Source organism: Tympanuchus pallidicinctus, unplaced genomic scaffold, assembly GCF_026119805.1.
Source record: "Tympanuchus pallidicinctus isolate F22 unplaced genomic scaffold, pur_lepc_1.0 scaffold22, whole genome shotgun sequence".
Lineage (NCBI taxonomy): Eukaryota > Metazoa > Chordata > Aves > Galliformes > Phasianidae > Tympanuchus > Tympanuchus pallidicinctus.
The window spans coordinates 41,633,830-41,647,842 of NW_026294739.1; the positions used below are offsets into that span (position 1 = coordinate 41,633,830).

General features: G+C 61.1%; 2 protein-coding genes across 3 annotated transcripts; both read right to left on the reverse strand.

Annotated features, from left to right (window-relative positions):
* Positions 1-840: 840 nt before the first annotated feature.
* MLKL (mixed lineage kinase domain like pseudokinase) lies at positions 841-5,138 on the reverse strand. The gene is made up of 11 exons (XM_052685301.1): positions 5,027-5,138; positions 4,073-4,635; positions 3,776-3,889; positions 3,450-3,624; positions 2,951-3,048; positions 2,483-2,618; positions 2,282-2,366; positions 1,945-2,096; positions 1,710-1,759; positions 1,406-1,546; positions 841-1,010 (listed from the first exon to the last, which is right to left on the reverse strand). Exons 2-11 carry the CDS (start codon positions 4,527-4,529, stop codon positions 958-960), a joined length of 1,461 nt encoding a protein of 486 aa, XP_052541261.1. The 5' UTR covers positions 4,530-4,635; positions 5,027-5,138; the 3' UTR covers positions 841-957.
* Positions 5,139-5,814: 676 nt separating this feature from the next.
* On the reverse strand, positions 5,815-13,485 carry FA2H (fatty acid 2-hydroxylase). 2 transcript variants are annotated; one of them, XM_052685312.1, is made up of 7 exons: positions 13,217-13,485; positions 10,229-10,309; positions 9,292-9,434; positions 9,101-9,207; positions 7,811-7,983; positions 7,237-7,489; positions 5,815-6,655 (listed from the first exon to the last, which is right to left on the reverse strand). In XM_052685312.1, exons 1-7 carry the CDS (start codon positions 13,469-13,471, stop codon positions 6,576-6,578), a joined length of 1,092 nt encoding a protein of 363 aa, XP_052541272.1. In that variant the 5' UTR covers positions 13,472-13,485; the 3' UTR covers positions 5,815-6,575. The 2 variants fall into 2 exon arrangements, with proteins under 2 accessions (XP_052541272.1, XP_052541273.1); XM_052685313.1 differs by lacking the exon at positions 13,217-13,485 and adding an exon at positions 11,980-12,129.
* Positions 13,486-14,013: the final 528 nt, after the last annotated feature.

The following is a 14,013-nucleotide window of genomic DNA, read 5'->3' on the forward strand; positions in this document are numbered from 1 at the left end:
GGAAGGGAGAAGGGAGAAACGAGAACCGACCGGCCCCAGCTCGGCCCACCTCACGGCGGCCCCTCGGCTGCCTGCCGCCCGCCCGCGCCGCTCGAGCTGCGCGCCGCCCCACCCCCTCAGCCCTATTGGCCTGACGCTCCTCCTACCGCCGCCTCTATTGGGCGAGCCGAAAGTTATGAGGATTTTTATTGGTCGAGCGCTCTGTCAGTCTGCCTCAGTGAACGGACTATGGAGGAGGAGAGGCGAGAGCAGTGAGGCGTGCTCTGATTGGTCGGCCGAGGTAGAGCTGCCCGGCTGATTGGGCGGTGAGATCCTCGACGGACGGAAAGGGCGGGGCAAGAGACAGGAAGTGCGTTTTGATTGGTGGAGGCGCCGCCGGGACGAAATAAGCGGGAGCGGGAGGGGATTCAAATCGAGGCGGGGGGAAGGGAAGGGAAGGGAAGGGAAGGGAAGGGAAGGGAAGGGAAGGGAAGGGAAGGGAAGGGAAGGGAAGGGAAGGGAAGGGAAGGGAAGGGAAGGGAAGGGAAGGGAAGGGAAGGGAAGGGAAGGGAAGGGAAGGGAAGGGAAGGGAAGGGAAGGGAAGGGAAGGGAAGGGAAGGGAAGGGAAGGGAAGGGAAGGGAAGGGAAGGGAAGGGAAGGGAAGGGAAGGGAAGGGAAGGGAAGGGAAGGGAAGGGAAGGGAAGGGAAGGGAAGGGAAGGGAGGGGAAGGGAAGGGAGGGAAGGGAAGGGAAGGGAAGGGAAGGGAAGGGAAGGGAAGGGAAGGGAAGGTTGCCATGACAGTGGGGCACAGTGGCCCTCAGCCCCACACGCGGCCCTCGAAGAACGCAAACCAGCCAGCACTCAGAGATTTTCCAGTCTTATTTAATAAATAAACATATATTGACACTTCGATGATTGCAGTCGCAGTGATGGTAGGCAGGGAGGCCGGTCTGGGCGGCCTGCTGGGGCTCTCCGCAGCTAGCTGCCCTGGCTCCTCCTTTTCTCCAGGTCAGCCAACAAGTCCACGATCTCTGTGGAACACGAGGCCAGCGTTAGCACAAAGTGCTTTTGGTGCCTGTGAACTTGTGGTTTACCCAGCCAGGCCTGCGCCCACCCCAAGGATGGAGAACCTTCCCCATTTACCCGAGTTTGCAATTAATTGCTCTTGTGCCATGCCAAATGAGCGGGCCTGGCTGTGCGTGGTGTGGATAAATGCTGCTGTGTGAACAGGGTGTATGAGGAGACCGTAAGCAGAAAGGGCTACAGAAGGAAACCTGCTCTTGGGAGACCTGGTGGTGTCGGCAGGACGAGGGGTGGTCCCAAAAGACAAAACTGGGCAAAACCCAATGGAAAACAAGGGGCAGATTCAGCACTGAGGCGGCTGACTGACTGAGGGACCCGTGGGGCACGTGTCCAGGACACTCACGCTCAGCAGACGGGCGCTGGAACGGATCGAAGGCCCGACACTGATTGATGACTTTCTCCAGCTCTTCCGGACAATCTTCTCCCACTGGCTCCTGGTATTGGTGGTCACAGATTTTGTCTCTGATCTCCTGGAGAGAGCAGCCTAAGTGAAACAAGGACATCAGGAGGCGTGGAGGCTCACCGAAGACATCCTGCAGCCTCCTCCATGGAGAAGCTGGCAGAGGGGGCACCCAAACTGTGTCAGCAATGAGCTCCCCCCATCTTTGCCGTGACACCACTGGGCCCCATTGAAACTTCTGACTCACCTTCAAATGGGATTTTGGAGGTTGCAATCTCCCACAGCACGACCCCAAAGCTGGAAAAAGACAAGCAAGAGTTTCTCAGTGGTCATCCCACCACGTCATCCTCCTTTCTGACGGAGAGGGCTGGGGGCTACGCCTCATAGTAATGTTTGATTAAACCTGGCCTCCATCCACAGCTTGACAGCTTGACATCTGCCCACTGGCATCGCACCCGGGAGGGCTTGTGGGGCAGACATACCTGTATATCTCACAGGACCTCTTGTAGGGGCAATAGACATCCATCAGGTTCTCGGGGGCAATGTAAGCCAACATACAGACTTGGTTCAAGTTCTTCTTATTGACTTTTCTCTTGATGGAAGACTCTGTTTCACACAGCTCAAATCCTGACAGCTGTTTGCAAAAGTTAGATTGAGAAAGGGGGAGGCGTTAGAAATGTAAAGTTGGTCACCGGTTCTCAGCTCAACTTTTGTGGCCACATTTCCTCTTCCTTTTCTAACATGCGTGGTTGGCAGCTAAATGCAACCTCACCACCCCCCCACTCCTACCTCTAGAGCTTCTCCAGGCGTGGTCCTTACCTTCACACAGTAATCCCCAGCCACCAGGAACTTGCTGCTGCAGATGCAGCCGTGCAGTCGGGATTTCTCCTCCGTCTGGTGCAACCTGCAGCCAGCCAGAAACAAGAGCAATGTGTGCTGTGTTGAGCCAACCTCTGCCTTGGGGTGCAGCATCGCGTGCAGGTGGCCCCCCAGACGGCCTGCCACCGATTTGGAGCTCACCTGTAAAGGCCCCTGGCAGCTCCCAGGGCCATCCGAATGCGGACTTCCCAGGAGAGATGCTGTTGCTTGGTCAGCACCTCCCGCAGCGTGCCGTGCTTGCAGTACTCCATGACGATGGAGAAGCAGGGGATCCCATCTGATGCAGAAAAATGCATGCTGAGGGGGCTGCTGGCCCCAGGACAGCCACAGACCAGCTCATATCAGGAGAGCTCCCAGGCACGAACCACGGTAGGCCAGTGCTGGTTCTGCTAGGTAGAACTGGCTGGATGTCTCTGTTTTGGGGGGATCTGAATAATGGTTTAGTGCTTTACAGCAGAGACCTGCCTCATCCCTGCAAGAGCCTCAGCAGAGATGGGGGAAGCTGCCTCTCCGGCATGCCCCTTTGTGTCACCTCGAGCTGTCTGCCACCAGCTAGCACTAGGGACAGGCAGGGAAGCAAGAGGAAGCCCTAAATGGCACACCCCATACCTTTCTCCTCAATGCAGATCCCATACATGCGCAGAATGTTTGGAGACTCAAACTTCTTCAGGGTCTGAATCTCCTTCTCAAAGATGTCTCTCACCTTCCTACAGAAAGGGACAGCACAGTGAGGTCGTGGAGTCATAGAAAGGTTTGAGTGGGAAGGGACCCTAAAGGCCGTCTGCTCGCAGTCCCTGCACTGAGCAGGGACACCCACAGCTCCATCAGCGCTCACAGCCCCGTGCCCTGACCTTGGCTGTGTGCAGGGATGGGGCAGCACCAGCTCTGTGTGCAGCCTGTGCCTCAGCGCCCTGAGCGCGAAGGACTTCTTCCTTAGCTCCAGGCCAAACCTCCCCTTTTGGTTTGAACCGTTTCCCCCTGTCCTGTCACAACGGACCCCACTAAAGAATCTTCTTTCTTCCAGCCCCTTTAGATTCTGAAAGGTCCCCAGGGCAAGATACGCCGTGCCATTCTCCCAACCGCACTGCCCTGCGCTGCTCCAACTCACACTGTGTCGGTGGTCAGCGGCCTCTTGAAGGTTTTGATGGCGACTGGGTACTTGAGATACTCTCCCTCATAGAGGTCGTAGCGCTCAGTGTCCTGCAGGTGCCTGCGGAAGGTGAGCTGGTCCCGCTCGATCTCAGTGATGGCTTCCCTTTTGCCCACATTGACCTTCTTCAAGCCTGCTCACGCCGCACCGGGAGGAAGGAGGCACAGATCAGGCAGGGCTGGGGGAAAGCCAGCGACTCTGTGGCTTAGCAAAGCCTTTTACAGGAGCGTTTGTCCTTTCTAAAAGGGACGCGGAGGGCAGATCTCTTTGTGACGCCAACTTACTGTCCATCACACGCACGATTTTGTTCAGCTCGCCTTGCATCCAGTCCACCTTGCTCTCCATGCACTGAGTGCCCATGTGCATCTCCCAGGCCTCATCTTCAGGTTCTTTGGTACCTGAGGTAAGACAGATAGGCGCAGAGATGGGCTGGGTGAAGTGCAGCACTGGCACTGCCAGTTTTTCTGGTCCCTTTGGCTTTCCCCTGCCATTGCCATCAGGCTGAAGCTGGGCTGGGGTGGGCTGCCAGCTCCCAGCCAACCTCCGGTCTTGGGGAAGGGACACACTAAATGCACACTTACTTGCAATAACCTGGTCCAGGAAAGCCTTGTCATCCCTCAGATCCTCAGCATCTTGCCTACGACAGATCTTTGTCTGGAAGGCCTCCAGCAACGCCTGCTTCTGCTCTGCTTGTAGCAGCAGCGAGAGCCCTTGGGCGATGTCCTCCAGGCTCTTGTTCACCCAAACAAACTCCTCTCCGCTGCTGCGGGCACTCAGGAACTTTTGGATCCAGCTGGTCTGGCTGTATTTTATCACCAGCTTCTGGGCTTCCCCCAGCGCCTGGAGCAGCTTGGTCAGCATTTGCTCTTCGTGGTGGGAGATCTGCCAAGATGGCTGAGCCTGCAGGACCCGCACGGGCCCCAGCAGGATGTGGATGCGCTCCACGAGGCGCTGGCACTGGTGCTTGCAGCACCTGACGTGCTCAAACTGGCTGTGGATGGCATGGGCGATGGAGAAGACCTTCTCTATGATGTCCATGCTTTCAGCCAAGGGCTTGGCTGATGGGGACGTGGGGCAGCGGCGTCTGCTGGAGGTGACCCTTGGGCAGTGCTCACAGGTACAGCGTGGATCTTCCGCACCTTAGCTGTCAAGGAACAGCCTTAACATGGCACACAGCACCCCACAGCCCTCACCTCCCCAACGGCTGCTCTGGCATTTGTGTAGATCGGAGTGGACACGTGTGAACAAAGGCACTGGTAGCGGTGGAACCGTCACACCAACCATCACAGAGTATCCTGAGATGGGAGGACTGAGGGGTCCAACTGCTGGGGCATTTTGGCTTCTTTTGCGTGAATTAAAGCAGGAGCAGCCAGGGCAGGATCTGTGATCTCCCAGTAGCATCCCCCAGCTGTGCTCCCCAGCGTTACCACCCAGATAACAGTTTTGTCCTACGTTCAGGCAGCCCCAACCTCTTCATGTCATCTCCTCTCCCCCCAGGGAACCTTTGCTAAATGAAATCAAAGAGCGCAGCTTACCAGACCCCCTTCTGCTCGCCTCCTCCTCGGCCGTCTCTCGGACTGGAGAGGAACCAGGGACGCGGGGGTTTATAGGGTGCTTTCCCAGCAGCGGAAGCTGCATTGTGCAACGTGGAACCACCGTCACAGGAAAGCTGCTCCAGCTGACGGAGGATGGTGCAGAGGCACACAGTGCCCCTCCATGCAGGATCGGGGTGCTGGAAGGAGGAACCCCCCACAGGAGGCACTTTGGGAAAGCAGGGTAGGGAGGTGTCTGTGCCCCCGATGCTGCCGTTCCAACCCGTTTTGCCACACGGCTTTCCCAGGGCTTGGTACCAAAAATCCCAGCCCTGCAGGGGGGCTGTGTGGCAGGGAGCAGCAGCCCCCAGCCCCAATTCCAGCCCGACCACGCAGCCCTCCCCTCTCTCAGCCCATCCATCGTCAGAGGAAGCGGGTTACAGGTGAGGAAAGCAATGCCTGCCCCTACCAGGAGGGCAGGAAGCTTCGCAGGCCAATTTTCGGAAGCTCGGGGCCGCGTGTGACACCCATTGCCCAACTTCGGGGAAGTGGCCCCGGGGCCTTTCCAGTGACAGAGGGCTGGCTGTCACACAGCTGATGGGAAGCATCTCCCTCTCTGCCACAGCTCTGCTTTTCTCAGTGGCCCCAGCCAGCACGGGGAAGTGGGAAAGGTGACGGCAAGGGACGGTGACCTCGAGAGCCCCCCCAGAGCCAGGCCCTCGGGGAACGACTGGACTGGATGATCTTTTAGGTCTTTTCCAACCTTGGTGATTCTATGATTCCATGCAAGGTTTTATTTTTCAAAATATACAGTTTATTTACAATTGCCATGTCTACAGTCGTACGTAATAGCTTCATTCCGAACCTTTAAATATCTGCAGTAAACATTAGAAAAAAAAAAAAATACTAATAATAATCACAGGATCAGCCCAAAAAAACAAACCAAAAAAAAACAGGCATCTTTTAGCAATTCCATTCATTGGAGTTTAAGTTTCAAGTAGCTGAGGACCACACGAATGCAAAGTCAAACAGACCTGACAGGGAGATGGGAGCGCTGGTTAGAGAAAGGCCAAGGCCGCCCTGCCAGACGCCCGCCTGGCACCGCAGAGCAAGGGAAGCCCGCTGCACGGGCAGGCAGCGCGGGTTTGGTTTGATTTCCCTCGGTTATTTTGCCTCCCCCCCCCCACAGGCAACCCGAGAGGTCGGAGCCCCCGGGTGGGAGTTGGGCGCAGTGCAGCGGGCGGCTCAGGGAGGCACTGAGAGGCGGGGGTGCGGGGTGTAGCAGGGGGGGCTCGAGGCAGCCGGCACTTCATCCTCCAGGCACAGAGGTGCCCGCTCATCAGTGCTCTCAATGGGAAGAGCTGGAGCCCCAACAGCCTCCTCCGGCCCCCTCCCCACCTCCACACCCCCCGGCCCCAGCGGCAGCACAGAGGGGATGGAGCGGCCCCACGACGGGCGACGGAGAGGGACAAGGAGGACGGTGCCGACCCTCGGCAGCACAGCGTTCTGAGCCGTCACGGCCCTGAGCACGGTCGGCTGAGCGCCGGGGCCATCAGTCCTCTTTCTCAAAGGTCTCTTCGGGGATGAGCGTCCGGAAGGGGTGATCCCAGAAGCGGGTGGTGATGCCGAAGCCTGCAGGGGAGGCGAGAGAGCGCTCAGCGCGCGGCACCGCTGGACGGCGCTAAGCAGGGCTGCACCACCGGGACAGGGGGAGCCGGGGCAGGGAGCCGTTACAGCCCGAGCTCCGCAGGGCCCCACCGCGTGGCCGGGACGCAAATGTCACCCGGCTTGGTGATGACACCAGAGCGGGGCGGTCGTTTACGGGATTGACGGCGCGTCACCCGGCCCCAGGGCAACAAGCAAGGGCGAGGAGGAAGAGCAGAGAGAACAACGAGAGGAGCCGGCTGGGATGATAGCTTATCTGGACGGGGTGCTTTCTCCTAGGAAACCGGGCAAAGGGCAGGTTGAGCAAGGGGAAGGTGTGGGGCAGAGCAAGGGAAGCCTCACCCTGCACCCGCCAACGGTGCCACGAGGAGGGGCTGGGCACGGTGTGCCATTGCCTGATGGCAAGATGGGCACGGAGCAGGGCTCCCACAGAGCGGCACTTTGTCACAGGCACCCCCACGCCGTGCCAAATCCCACAGAGTGTTCCCAACCTCCGTGCCCATTCCCAAGCCAGAAAGGCACAGCACAGCACGGCAACGCGGCGCTACCTGACTTCTGGTGCTCAAAGTGGTGCTTGACGTGGTACGCCTTCAGCCCGTACAGGTAGGTGCCTTCCTTCGGCGAGCCGTAGTGCAGGTAGTAGTGCATCATGTCGTACACCACGTAGCCACACAGCCCTCCCACAAACACAGACAGCCCCAGCACCTCGGGCAGCAGCAGCCGCAGCACGCCGTAGAAGAAGGCCATGATCAGCGAGGCCGGCACCGGGGGGAAGACCAGGCGGGAGCTGTCAAAGGGGGACTGGAAGCGGAGAGAGACGGTGGGACGGCGAGCTCCTCGCTCACCCCAAAGCCTCCCTGAGAGCTGGAAGCATCCGTCCCACAAGCAGCGCCGTCCCCACGCGTGGCGAAGCCGCCCCCAGGAACCCTCCCACCCCAAATGCATCCTGAGCGAGGCATCTCCACGGGGGCAGACGTAGCCCCTGGTGAAGCTAGAGGGAGCCCGCTGCTTTCCAAGTCTTGCAAGCCGGGCTCGTGGTTTAACTCAGCTGCTCCAAGCTCATCCTCTGGCATTAGCAAAGAGCAAGGGCACCCCGAGAGGAGCAGAAGCTCTGCCGCTCACCTTGTGGTGCTGCCCGTGCAGCAGGAAATGCAGGGTGATGAGATAGTAGTTACTAGCGGGTGGCTTCATGTGGAAGACAAAGCGATGGATGAGGTACTCTAGCAGGGACCACAGGAACATCCCCAGGAGGAAGATGAAGGGGAAGCAGTGTTTGTGCACGGGGATGGAGTACTCTACACAATGAGACATGCAGCAGTCAGCGAGGCGGGTGGATTCGCATGCTTCTATCCGTGGCCATCCTGATGCCAGCAGCCTGGTGAAGCTCGCCTCTCCCCCCACTTGTTTGGTTCCCCTCAATTTGTGCTCTTTGGGGTAGGAGCCAATGCCAGCTGGGACTGCAAGCATGTCCTTACGGAGCAGCTTTCCCCACCCAAACAGGCAGCACGACCCGACGGACACAGGCAGCGCTTGTGACAGCGGAACAGAGCCACCGCTGTGTTTTTGTTTGGCAGAGAATACAGCTGCCGGGCGCTTTCCCCCGCAGAGCATTTTTCCACCACCTCCTCCTTTTGCTGCCAGCAAACCCTGTGTCCTCCCTCACAAAATTCACCCCGTGCTCACTGGCAAAATTCCCCCAGATCCAAGCACTGTGTGGCAATGAGAAGAAAACCCCCTGTGAGCAGCGAGATGCCCGGTGCGCAGCCCATCACCCTGCATGGGGAGGCAGAAAGCACAGCTGGGAACACAAAAAGAGATGGAAAGAGAACGGGGAGGAACAAAAGGATGCGTGATGGATTTATTCCAGCCCAGGACAGAGGCAGGGAAGCCAGAACATCAAAACCTGCTCTGATTTTGGGCACCGAGCGAGGCAGCTGGCACAGGGTGGCACCCGCAGCGGGGCCAACAACAAAGCTGTCACCCAGCTGCCTGCTGCCCGCTGCCGGGGCTGCGCACAGTGGTGGATTCAGGGGGAGGTGCTGGTTGAACAAGCCGTGCTCTGTGCGAGGCCGGTGGTGTGAGAGCCGTGTTTTTCACCCAGCCCCAGCGTCAGGGCAGCGGGTGGCGGCGCAGGGGGACGTGGCCATCGGTGAGCAGCAGGGCTTCGTTTTGAGTGTGGAGGAAGAGAGGCAGCTCGGGGCTGTGCCCGTTGCCCTGGGCAGCCCGCTCTGCGCCCACCGCTCTCTGGGGCGGCAGCACCCTCTAGGAACAAACCTCAAACAGACAGGCAGGGGAGCAAGGCGAGCTCAGCCAGCATGGGTGGCTGCGTGCAGGGCAGTGCTGGGGGCTGCGGGGACTGGGGACGGACCACGCTCATGCAGGCGTGCGCTGAAGGCCGGGGACGGGTCGTACCTGCGGTGAAGGAGGAGAAGAGCCTGGTGTCGCCCTGTGCCAGAGCTGTGTAGCTGAGCCAGCTGAGGTAGAGCACCACGGGGGTCCACACCAGGAACACCACATACCTACAGAGACAGGGGATGGGTCAGGGGGGCGGACCCACGTATCTGCACACCTCCACCCTCCCTCCACCACCCCAGGATGCTCACCACGCCGTCTTGGAGAGGGCCTCAATAAAATCCGAGTGGAAGAGGCGGATGGGCCGATCCACGGGCTGGTGCACCCACTCGTCATACTTCTCCCCCAGGTAGCCCACCTGCCACAGCAAGGGCTTCCGCCAGTCCACCAGGTCCTGGGGGCACAGGGCTGTTGGTTAGCTCCCTCCCTCGTCCCCTTCCCGATAGTACCCGCAATCTGGGGGGACTCATGGAATCATGAAGGCTGGGAAAGGCCTCAGATCCCCAGGTCCAACCCCGCTCCATCCCGCCGTGCCCACATCCCTCAGTGCCACATCCCTGTGGCTCTGGGGCACCTCCAGGGACGGTGACTCCCGTCCTTTGGCAGCTGTGCCGCTGCCTGTGGAGTCTGGATAGGGATGGATGTGGTCACCCAGCAGGGTAACGACCCCAGGATGCGTGGGAATGGATGCAGATGCTCCACACCAGCAGAACTTCCGAGCAAAATCTCATTTTGGGACACACGCAAAGGAAAAAATTCTCTTTTAAAGGCAATCGGTGGCAAAACATTCATAGTGAACAAAGGGTTTCCTGTTGGTCAAATAAAGATAAAGGCTGGTGCTCCCCAAAGAGCGCTTGGCACAGCAGCCACGCGGTGCAACAAGAGGCATCCAAAGGCACCTTGGGGACAGGGAGAAACCCTGGGACACCGAGCTCTCAGTCTGCCCAGCCAGGACACCCCTTATATGTCAGCAAAAAGGGAAAAACAAATGATACATGAATAGAAATAATAATAATAATAATAAAAGCAAACAGCACGAGGCGTGGTGTAGCAGCACGTCCTGCTTATAGAGGCAAAGCTGCTGTCAAAGAAAGGCACCGGCGCCCACAGAGGAGCCTCCCAGAGCGGCCGCTCCTGGGCCATAAAGGCAGCGCTGTGTGCAGGGCGAAGGGCAGAGCACGGCCTCACCGTGCCCACGTCCACCGGCTTGCAGCGGGGATCCAGCCGTGGGGCTGCAGCGTCCAGCGGCTTCTCAGCCTTGGGGCAGCTCTGCAATGAGAAAGCGATGGTTTGGGGGTGCTGGAGAAGCTCGGGGTCGCCGCGGTCGGTAGAGACCACCCCCACATCTCGTCCAACCGCCCGCCTGCCGCGGCGCTGCCTGCTCACCACGTCCCCACAAACCACATCCACGTGCTTCTGCAACGCGTGCACACACACACCAGGCTGCTGTTACGGCTGGAGGGCACTGCGCTGTTTGGGACATCGAGGCACACGAGGGCCGGGGGCACAAGGACGGAGAAAAAGGGGGAATCCCCCCCACGTGGCTTTGCCCACCAGCAGGGCCGTGGTGGCCCATCCATCCCTCCGTGCTTCTGGGTGCCGACGCGCCTTTCCCCTGCCTCGTCACCTCGGTTACCCATTAACCAGCCATAGGTTTTCCCCAGATGGTTGGGACACGTGGGACGGTCCCCACACAGGGACACGAGTGGCGGTGACACGGCCCCAGCGACGCCTCGGCGGGCAGCCAGGGCTTTATGGAGCCCTCGTGATGCTGACGTTGACCGACCCACTGCCAGTGGGACAAGGTGACACCCGGGCCGGGCAGCAGAACCGAGCGGGAAGACCTTCAGCTTTAGGCGTCTCGAGTCTTCCCGCTTGGTTCTGCCGGACGGAGACCCCGCGAGCGTCAGCCGGAGGGGAGGCGGCGGCGGGGCTGCGCCGTGGGCGATGCTGCCGCTGCCTGTGACGCGGCGCAGGGCGAACAGGTCCTGCCGGAGCCGTGATGTAAGGCAGGGAAAGTCGCGCCCGCCTACGGAGCGCCGCCGCCCTGCACCTCGCCCCGGCCGCGGGCGGCCCTGCTGGGAAGCGAAGGAAGGCTGCGCTGCGTTTCCACCGCGCGGCACCAGCGATGCTCCCGTGCCCGCGACCCCTGTCGGCCTTATGGGGCGCGGACACCCCAAGCTCACCCCACGGTGCCCGCGTCACCATCCCGCCTTCAGGCCGTGAATCACAGGGCGGTGAGATGCGGATGCGAGGTGACACGGCCCATAAAACGCGGGTTTTAAAAAAAAAAGAGATAATAATAAAAAGCAGGGCCCTTTTTATTACAACACCTCCCAACAGGTGAGCGCCTACATACGGTGAGCTCACACGGCGCCGGGAGATGCGCGGTGACTCACGGCAGCGTCGCGCAGCCCCGCGGAGCTCTGATGAAAGCCCCATTGCTCAAATTGCCGGCTAATTATACGATCCGATTCCCCCACAGCGAAGCTGCTGAACCCCGCCGTCTCGCGGAGCTAATTGCCGTTCCTCGCTTTCATCTGCGCTGCGCTCCGTGCGCGCACTTCGGCCACGGAAATGGGGACGGGTGATTCAGCCCCCGATAGCCGCCCACCCGCCGGGGGCGGCCCAGGACCCACACGCTCCATAATTAAGCCGGGCTCTCGTTTAATAAACTCGCATTCCTATGGGACGTCCTGCGGCGCAGCACCTCCTCCAAATCCCCACCGGGGCCGCGTCCGCCCCAAACCAACCCGGGCATCGCCAAGGGCGCACGCCGGCCCCAGCGGGGCTGCTCTCACCCCGGTGCCACCGCCACCCAGGACGCGTTATCCCGTGCCAGGCAGCGCGCGATCCCCTCGCCCGGTGTTATCGCACCGGTATTTGCCTTCGCGCAGCGGCACAGAACCCGTTTGGTCGGTACCGGCGCTCGGCCGAACCTGTCGGGCTTGTTGTGGAGGCCGCGTCCCAACAAAGGCGCTGCCATCGCCGGGCTTTGGGGCTGCAAGAGCCGAACAAAGCTGTATCTGTGCGGGGCCGGAGAGCAAACAGCGCCGGGAAGCACCGCCGGTCATCGACCCCGCGGCACCGGGCATTCGGTCAATGCACACCGCTGCAGCAGCACCGCTCCTCCAGCCCGCCCCGCACACCCCAACAGCCCGGCTGCGGTGCTGGCTGGCACCCAAGCCCCGGATCGCAGTCCGCAGACCCCCCCTCCACCTCCCCCGGAGCCTGGGTGTGCCCCGGACCTTTGCACCACAGGCGCTGGGCGCTCCGCACGCACTCTGCATCACGTCCCAAGCCCTCGCGGCCCTGAGCGCCGCACGCAGCTCAGCCCCATAGACAGGGACACGGGGTGCCCCATAGACGCCGCACAGCTCTCGGGGTGCCCTGCAGACGCTGCACAGCTCAGCTCACCCCGGACACCTGCAGGCACCGTGCAGCTCCATCCCACGCTCACGGGACCCGGCTGCCCCACAGACCCCACACTGCCCACTCCAACCCTGGGGCACCCTATAGGCCCAATGCACATCGGCTCGCTCACCCAGCACACCCTATGGATCCCATTCTCCCCGACTCTTGAGGCAACCTACAGACCCCGTATCTCCTACGCCACCCTCACGACACCCTACAACCCCTTTAGTGTCAAACTCAACTCTGGGTCACCTTATGGATCCCCACCCCCCCTTAGAACTCCCTACAGACCCCGTACCCCTCACCTCACCCGGCACACCCTACTGACCCCAGACTTCCCAAACATTCCCAGCACATTCCCGAGTAGATCCCATACTTCCTACCCAACTTCCACGCTACCCTACAGACTCCACAGCGTCCATCCCAACCCTGGGGCACCCTACAGACTCCACACATCCCAACTCACACTCAGCACACCCTAAATTTCCTACCCTGCTTCCTGGGCACCACATGGACCCCACAGCGCTGAGCCCAGCTCCGAGGCACCCTACAGACCCCACACCGCTCCCCCCATCCCCGGGACATCCCGCAACCCAGCCCCGCTCCCACCATACCCCGCACACCCCACACCTCCAACGCTGCTCCCAACGCGCCCTCCAAACCCCGCACCCCTCCGGCCCAACTCCGGCACGCCCAATGGACTCCGCACCCATACCCCGCTCCCGTTGCACCGGACGGCTCCCGCATCCCGCAGCCCGCTACCTGCTCGTCCCGCAGCTCGCCCACGTAGTACTGCTCGAGCCAGCGCCGGGCGTTGGCCGAGTGGCGGTGCGGGGGCCCGTCTAACGCGGCGCTCACGTCGGTGCCCGCTCTGCTCCGCAGCAGCCGCTCGCCGCCGGGATGCAGTCGCACGAAGGCGCTCAGGTCGTACAGACGGCGGCGGCACCGCACCAGGCACTCGCCCCGCGCGCAGCGATCCCGCACCTCCGCGGCGCTGAAGGAGCGCGGCGCCGCCATGGCCCCCGCCCGGCCCCGGCCCCGCCGCGCTCTGCCGCCACCTGCGCGCCCGCGCCGCTCATTAGGCGGGGAGGCCACGCCCCTCCCGCGAGCCCATTGGGTGGGGGGTGGAAAAGGGGGAGGGGCTTGTGGAGGGTGGCCCCGCCCACCCGGCAGGTGCGGGGTTGCAGAACGGAGGGCTGGGGGAGCGGGGGGCGATGCGGCGCCTCTGAGAAATGGGGGCTACGGGGTGAGCTTCACCCTGCGCGAGTCTGGAAGACTTCAGAGAGCGGTGAGGCACCGGAACAGGCTGCCCAAGGAGGCTGTGGATGCAGGGATCCAAGGCCAGGCTGGATGTGGCTCTGGGCAGCCTGGGCTGCTGGTTGGCGACCTGCACACAGCAGGGGGTTGGAGCTGGATGAGCGCTGTGCTCCTTTGCAACCCAGGCCATGCTGTGATCCTATGATTCTAAGGAATGGCAGAAATGTGGGGCGCAGCAGTGATGGTGGGACCCCTTGGGGCAATGGAGGTGCAGGTGTGCCCGAGAGGACGGGGTGATGCTG